General features: G+C 41.8%; 1 protein-coding gene across 1 annotated transcript; it reads right to left on the reverse strand.

The window, feature by feature from the left end:
• Positions 1–1116: 1116 nt before the first annotated feature.
• On the reverse strand, positions 1117–2874 carry LOC140894433 (uncharacterized). The gene has a single exon (XM_073302941.1). It carries the CDS (start codon positions 2872–2874, stop codon positions 1117–1119), a length of 1758 nt encoding a protein of 585 aa, XP_073159042.1.
• Positions 2875–8198: the final 5324 nt, after the last annotated feature.

The following is an 8198-nucleotide window of genomic DNA, read 5'->3' on the forward strand; positions in this document are numbered from 1 at the left end:
TCAAGGCATCTGCTACAACATTAGCCTTACCAGGATGGTAGCTAATGTCACAGTCGTAGTCCTTCACTAATTCCAGCCATCGCCTCTGCCTCATATTCAACTCCTTCTGAGTGAAGAAATATTTTAGGCTTTTGTGATCAGTGAAAATCTGATACCTTTCGCCGTACAAGTAGTGTCTCCATAGCTTCAAAGCAAAAACAACTGCCGCCAACTCAAGATCATGAGTCGGGTAATTCCTCTCATGGACCTTCAGCTGTCGAGATGCATACGCTATTACTTTATCATCCTGCATCAACACAGCTCCTAATCCACTCTTTGAAGCATCGGTATAAATCACAAAGCGACCCGTGCCTTCGGGAATTGCTAGCACTGGCCTGAAATCAGTCTTTCCTTCAATTCTGTAAAGCTCTTCTCACATTGTTCTGACCATACAAACTTCACACCTTTTCGAGTTAAGGAAGCCAGTGGTAGGGCTTTCTTGGAGAAGTCTTGAATAAATCTCCTGTAGTAGCCTGCTAAACCCAAGAAACTTCGTATTTCTGTAGCATTCTTTGGGACAGCCCAATTACGAACCGCTTCCACCTTCGACGGATCCACCTCAATCCCCTTAGCTGAAACTATATGACCCAAACATGAAATCTGCTCCAGCCAGAATTCACACTTACTGTTCTTAGCATACAATTGCTTTTCTTTCAAAATTTGCAACACCGTAGCCAAGTGCTGACGATGCTCCTCCCTACTGCGAGAATATATCAAAATGTCATCTATGAAGACTATGACAAACTGATCCAAGAAAGGTTGAAACACCCTGTTTATCAAATCCATGAACACAGCTGGTGCATTGGTCAACCCAAAAGGCATTACCAAGAACTCATAGTGGCCATAGCGAGTCCTGAATGCTGTCTTCTGCACATCTGCATCCTTTACCTTCAGCTGATGGTAACCTGATTGCAGATCAATTTTTGAGAATATCTCTGCCCCTTGCAATTGGTCGAACAAGTCGTCTATTCTAGGCAAAGAATATTTGTTCTTCACTGTAACACGGTTCAGTTCTCTGTAGTCAATGCACAATCTCATTGACCCATCTTTCTTCTTGACGAACAACACTGGTGCACCCTAAGGCGATACACTCGGTCTGATGAACCCCTTATCCATTAATTCCTGCAACTGATCCTTCAATTCTTTCATCTCGATCGGTGCCAATCTGTACGGTGCCTTAGAAGCTGGCTTAGTTTCAGGCAACAATTCTATCCCAAATTCGACTTCCCTGACTTGAGCCAATCCCGCAACATCATTGGGAAAAACATCTGGAAAGTCCTTCACTACTTCCACCTCCACAAGTTTCGGTCGCTGTACCTCCAGATCATCAATTAGACTCGCAAGAAATCCTGTACACCCATTACTCAATAATTGCCAGGCTGTTCCTGCAGAAATCATACCTGGTGCGCTCTTCTTAGAGGTTGTGCGGAACACAAACGGTTTCCCGTTTTGATCTTTTAATGAGACAGTTTTCCGTTTGCAGTCAATAATAGCCTCATGCCGAGACAACCAGTCCATCCCAAAAATCGCATCGATATCCACCATTTTCAAAGCAATAAAATATGCACACAAAACTAGACTCTGCATCTGAACTTTGAAATTTCTTACCACACTACTACTTTCCAGTTCTTCTCCTGAGGGTAACGACACAGAAAATTTTGAAATAGATTCATCCGGCAAGACCCCCAATTTCATCATAAAATTAACAGATATAAAAGAGTGCGTAGCTCCTGAATCAATCAACACGAAAGCAGGTAAACCAGCGATACGGATCATACCTGTGACAATTGCAGAATCTGGGTCAACCTGATCGTGAGTCATAGCAAACACTCTTCCCCTGATAGGATCTTTTGACTGCGGGCAATCCTTGGCGAAATGCCCTGGCTTCTTGCAAAGAAAGCAAGTATTGGTCCCAAGCATGCATTTACCTGAGTGTGGCTTCCCATACTTTTGACAGATAGGTGCATTCGCCGGCCTTGGAGCATTGGCGTTCGGCTGATTCTGTCCCTGAGGTCGTGCCTGATTGGGGTTTTGGCGCTGCTGCTGCTGCGGTATCCTCTGAGCTGGGGCTTGGTACGGCCTCTTCTGACTAGACCCTTGTTGTTCTCTCCCTTGGTAACTGGCTCTTTTCGCTTGCGATTCTTTGATAATATCATTCCCATCTTTCTCTAATAACATAGCCTCATCGACTGCTACTCGGTACGTTTGTGCCCCACTCAATCTGACATCACGACGAATAGTGGCATTCAGTCCCTCCGTGAAATGCTTCAACTCCTCCGCAGTATTACCCGAAATCATGGGCACAAAATACCTCCCCCTTTCAAACTTCTTCACATACTCAGCAATGGACATACTCCCTTGGCGGAGCTCCAGGAATTCTCTAGCAAGTCTAGTCCTGGTACTGATAGTGAAATATTTCCCATAGAACACATCTTTGAATCCATTCCAAGTCAACGTAGTCATATCCACAGCAGAACGGGCTCCCTGCCACCAAATTCGCGCATCATCGCGAAACATAAAGATGGCCCACCTCACACAGTCTGCATCAGTGAGCTGCATGTAGTCAAAAATGGTCTCCACTGACTGTACCCATTCCTCGGCTACAAGGGGATCAGCCCCTCCTCTGAACTCATGCGGCCCTAGATCCTTAAACTGTTTAAAGATCGGATTAGTTAGTAGTGGCTGATTGTTGTTCCGTCCTCCCGCTTGTGCTTGGATTAACTGTTGAATCTGTTCCCCTTGGGCTCTACTCTGCTCTTGTAACAGAGTCGCCAACCCAGCCAAAAACTGGTTACTCTGATTGTCCTCATTGTTCGGATTCCTACGGTTAGCCATAATCCTGCTGTCCATACAGTCCACATGCTTAATTACGTTATTTAAACATAACATCCTAATTAACATGCATAAATATTATTCGCAATAGCTATCATGCATCTTAAACAATCCAAAACATAAAACTTACAGACATGAAGACGAAGCATAGGGTCGTGGCAAGAATGCATGCGTGCAAACAAACCCAGAGCGAACTGCTCTGATACCAAGCTGTAACGTCCCAATTTCTCAACCGAAACGTTACTCAAACATACTTACATAAAGATTTGGTAAAAATAAAAACTTTGCGGAAGCATCATATTCTTTATTAAAAGAACGTATAAAATGTGCACCAAATAAAAAAAAAACATCTAAAATTATTTGCCAAGCATGGCCATCAACTTAAAAATTTAAAACTTGTTTGCCTCTCAACCAATAACAATATTTAAAACATCCTCCAATCTAAAGCATTCACACTCATGCATTTCCCGTTGGACCGACCCCTTCCTCTTCTTCATGTCCGCCCACATAATCATCAATAAGAGCATCCACATCATCATTACCTGCACCATTCAAGTATAGTGAGTCGAAATACTCAACAAGAGCATGCAGAAAAAGATTTTCTAACTTTAAAAGGAAACATTAACTTAAACTCCCATGCAATAAACATAACTTTAATATAACCATATGAAACGACCCTAACTCTCTAAATATAAATAAATATGCGAAATTTTTTTTTTATATATAATTACTAAGTAAAAATATGTACATACATGACCACACATATATGCACAGAATAAATAGATTTAAAAATAAATAACTTAAATAAAAATGCAACCTTTAATAAATTAAATATCTGAGTCTAACATTTAATAAAATACTGACATAAGCAAAATAAATAAAATTTTCATGCACTGAAAATATTTAAATAAGATGAGTAATAATATCCACCACTGAAAATAAATAAAAATTTATAACACGATAAAAATATTCAAAACATGACGTAGACTCAGACAACGGTCACGGGGTTACTGCATGTCCGCTCATAGGTCCTCGCCGCCGGTGGGTACTACATCCTCCTCTACGTACTCACTTGCACCATATCAGTGTAGTGAGCCTAGAGGCCCAACATGCTAACATAACAAGGGTTTAAAATAATTTAAATCACTTTAATACTAATACATAACATATACATGAATGAGCATGCTTAAAAATATCATGAATATAACATAAACTTAAATTAAACTTGAATATCATAATAATACGTAAACATTGTTGAGCAAAATATTTTCTAACATCGAAAGGTCGTATCCATAGTGTAACCATACATACATTAAATACTGATCAGTGTGGTAAACCAACGTACGTGGCGGTGACGAATCACCTCTTAAATTGGCAGTAAACTGCCCTTCAATAGTTCACATATGGGGATGAATCCCCCTTAAATTTTCATACTACTTCAACTTCCAACATAAAAATTATTTTCTTTTGCTCAACCTTAAACATTAAATCACGCATAAAAATTATTTCATGAATGCATGTACTTAAATAAAATGTGTGTCCTTTATATATATTTAATTTAATTTCATACTAACATATAAATATTAAAAATAACTTCCATGCATAAAAGTAATTAAATATATATTCAGGGCACATGCAATTTCTCATGGGTTGTACTGAACTGCTGGCCCATTAACACTGAGACTGGCCCAATAACATACTTATGCCCAATAATAATTATTCTAAGCCCAAATAATTAATTAAAGCCCATTAAAATAATCCTGGCCCAATAACACTCTATTCCGGCTCAATGGGCCCAAAAGCCCAAAAACTGACCCAATAATTTCCATGGACTCTAAAGCCCATAAAAATTAGTGGACTAACTTGAATTAATTATTTAAGCCCACTAAGAAAATTAAATATAGCCTATTAATTTAATTAAACTAATTATCCCAATTAAACACTTAAACTTATTAATTAACTTAAAAATAAAAATACCCGAGCCCAACTAACTTAACCCGGACCCGGACCCAACTAACATAACCCATGACTTTCCAGACCCGACCCGGACACAACAACCCGACCCGGACCACCCCAAAACCCTACAACCCGTCGCCCCTCCCTTGTTTCTTCACGGCCGCGAGCAGCAGCCCTTCTAGGGCTGCTGCCGCCCTGCTCCGGCCGCCCCTGGCCGGAGCTCCGCCGCCCAGACGTAGCCCACGTCTGGGCGGTCCTAAATTAGTCCCTGAACCCGAGCCATGCAGCCCAGTCCCTAGCCAACCCAAGCCCTTTCCGTGAACCCTAATCTGTGCGCACAAGGACCAATCCTTGCACCAGCCCTTACCAGGGCTTGTTTGGCTCGAACCACTCGAGCCACTCGAGTCCAGACCACCCTCACACAGCCTAGGGACCCTTGGCCAGCAGCTAGACGCACCCATGGCTAAAAAAAACGTGAGCATGCTTCCACAAAACATGAATAAAGCACATAATCAAAGCCAACTCGATTTTTCTGAAAAATTTTCTTGAATAAATCTGATGATCACACACACAAACGCATAAACACTGATATGACGAAAAAATTCGAAAAGAAACATGCCTTGCATCGTAGAATGAAAAGAAGAAGACGTATATGACGATTCCGGGACGACGAATGACCAAAAATCCTCAAGAATTAAGCTTGATCGGCTATGGGGCTGATTTTTCTGATAAAGAGGCGTGAAGGAGGGTTGATGAAGATGTTGGAGGCGGCTGAAGGTTTTAATGTAGGGTAGAAAATTTGTTTTTGATTTCATTAGAATATAGGGTAATTAAAATATTAATAAGGGTTTTAAATATACAATATATATAACTTAAAAGCTCTAAATAATAGGTAAAATCTGATAACTAACTTAAAAATCTCAAAATAATTATTTTAGGGAATTTTAAAGGTAATTAAAAGTCAATATTTTGGCTAAATTTGGATAAAAATGGACTCCTAAAATTATATAAAATTGAATACTGAAAATTTTGAGGAGATAAAACTCAAAATAATATTTTTGGGCTCTTAAAAGGCTCATGAAATAAATTGGATAGAAAGTTGTCATCTCGTCCGTCCACGGTCCCGTCTACACGATAAAATAATTTAAATACCAAAAGTCATAAAAATCTCAAATTATGAGTTAAATGCTTGAAAATAAATCTTAAAACATGCACAAATAATTCACATCATAATTTAACCCATAAATCTAAAATTTTAAATAAATAAATTTCCTAATTATGCATGCGAATTTACGTATTAAAATACCGGGTGTTACAATTCTCCCCCCCTTAAATTGGATTTCGTCCTCGAAATTAAAGTACTTACCCGAACAACTCCGGGTAGAGAGTCCTCATGTCTGCCTCGGTCTCCCAAGTAGCTTCCTTCTCCGAGTGATTCTGCCACTGGACTTTGACCATCGGTATGACTCGCGTCCTAAGTCTCCGCTCCTCCCTAGCCAAGATCCGTACTGGCCTCTCCTCATAAACTAGATCAGGTGGCAACTGCAAGGGCTCGAAATCCAGCACATGCGAAGGGTTAGAGACATATCTCTGAAGCATGGATACATGGAATACATTGTGCACTGCCTCTAGCCCTGGTGGTAGATCTAAACGGTAGGCCAACGTGCCAACTCTCTCCAAGATCTCGAATGGCCCTATATATCTAGGGTTAAGCTTGCCTCTCCGGCCGAATCGCACTACTCCCTTCATAGGTGACACTCTCAGAAACACGTGATCACCTACTGCGAACTCCAAATCTCGTCGTCGAGTATCTGCATAACTCTTCTGACGACTCTGAGCAATCCTCATTCGATCCCGAATCTGAGTCACAATATCATCTGTCTGCTGCACGATCTCAGGACCAAGTAAAATCCTCTCACCAACCTCATCCCAATGCACAGGAGATCTGCACCTCCTCCCATACAATGCTGCATAAGGATCCATACCTATAGACGACTGAAAACTGTTGTTATAGGTAAACTCCACTAATGGCAGTCTAGTCTCCCATGAGCCTTGAAAGTCGATGACACAAGCTCTCAGTAGATCCTCGAGAACCTGGATCTCTCTCTCAGACTGACCATCTGTCTGGGGATGGAACGCTGTACTGAACAAAAGTCTAGTCCCCAATGCAGTGTGCAAACTCTTCAAAAACGCAGACGTAAATCTCGGATCTCTGTCTGATACTATCGACACTGGTATGCCATGCAGTCTAACAATCTCCTTTATGTAAAGCTCTGCATACTGTGTCAACGAGTAAGTAGTCCTCACTGGTAAGAAATGAGCTGACTTGCTGAGTCTATCCATTATCACCCAAATAGCTGTGCAACCTCTGGCACTCTTCGGTAAACCAACTACAAAGTCCATCGTAATGTTCTCCCATTTCCATTCCGGAATAGGAAGAGGTCTAAGAAGTCCTGCTGGACGCTGATGCTCAGCCTTGACCTGCTGTCAAGTCAAGCACTCTGACACAACTCTCCCGATGTCTCTTTTCATCCCGGGCCACCAATACAATAGCTGCAAATCTCGGTACATCTTCGTACTTCCGGGTTGAATGGAGTACGGAGATGTGTGAGCCTCTTCTAGAATCTCACCTCTCAACTGATCGACGTTCGGTACCCTCATCCTACCACGGTACTGAATAATGCCATCCACAACTGTATACAGAAGACCACCCTTGGCCACATCTCTCTGTCTCCAACGCTGCAACTTCTCATCAGTAGACTGTCCCTCTCTGATCCGATCCCGTAAAATCGGCTGCACCGTCAACACTGACAAGCTCGGTGCATGACCACTCGAGTAAAACTCCAAATCAAACCTCTGAATCTCACTCTGCAGTGGTAACTACACTGACAAACACGATACCACTGACGACTTCCGACTCAAAGCATCGGCCACTACATTAGCTTTACCCGGATGGTGGCTAATGTCACAGTCGTAATCCTTAACCAACTCCAACCATCTCCGTTGCCTCATGTTCAACTCCTTCTGAGTGAAGAAGTACTTGAGGCTCTTGTGATCAGTGAAAATCTTGCACTTCTCGCCATACAGATAGTGCCTCCAGATTTTCAAAGCGAAGACCACTGCTGCTAACTCCAAGTCATGTGTCGGGTAGTTCTGCTCATGAATCTTCAACTACCTCGATGCATAAGCAATAACCTTACCACACTGCATAAGTACTGCGCCTAAACCTAGCTTAGACGCGTCGGTGTACACCACTAACTCCTCGTGTGGTACTGTCATCGCTAAAACCGGTGCAGTAGTGAGTGCTTCCTTCAGCTGATCGAAGCTCCTCTGACAGTCTGAACTCCAAATAAACTTCGCGTTCTTCTTGG

The sequence above is a fragment of the Henckelia pumila genome, chromosome 1, assembly GCF_033568475.1.
Source record: "Henckelia pumila isolate YLH828 chromosome 1, ASM3356847v2, whole genome shotgun sequence".
Lineage (NCBI taxonomy): Eukaryota > Viridiplantae > Streptophyta > Magnoliopsida > Lamiales > Gesneriaceae > Henckelia > Henckelia pumila.

What these genes read in the sequence shown, in the direction of transcription:
- LOC140894433 (XM_073302941.1), bottom strand. Translation starts at nt 2,874, where the DNA reads ATGGCTAACCGTAGGAATCCGAACAATGAGGACAATCAGAGTAACCAG.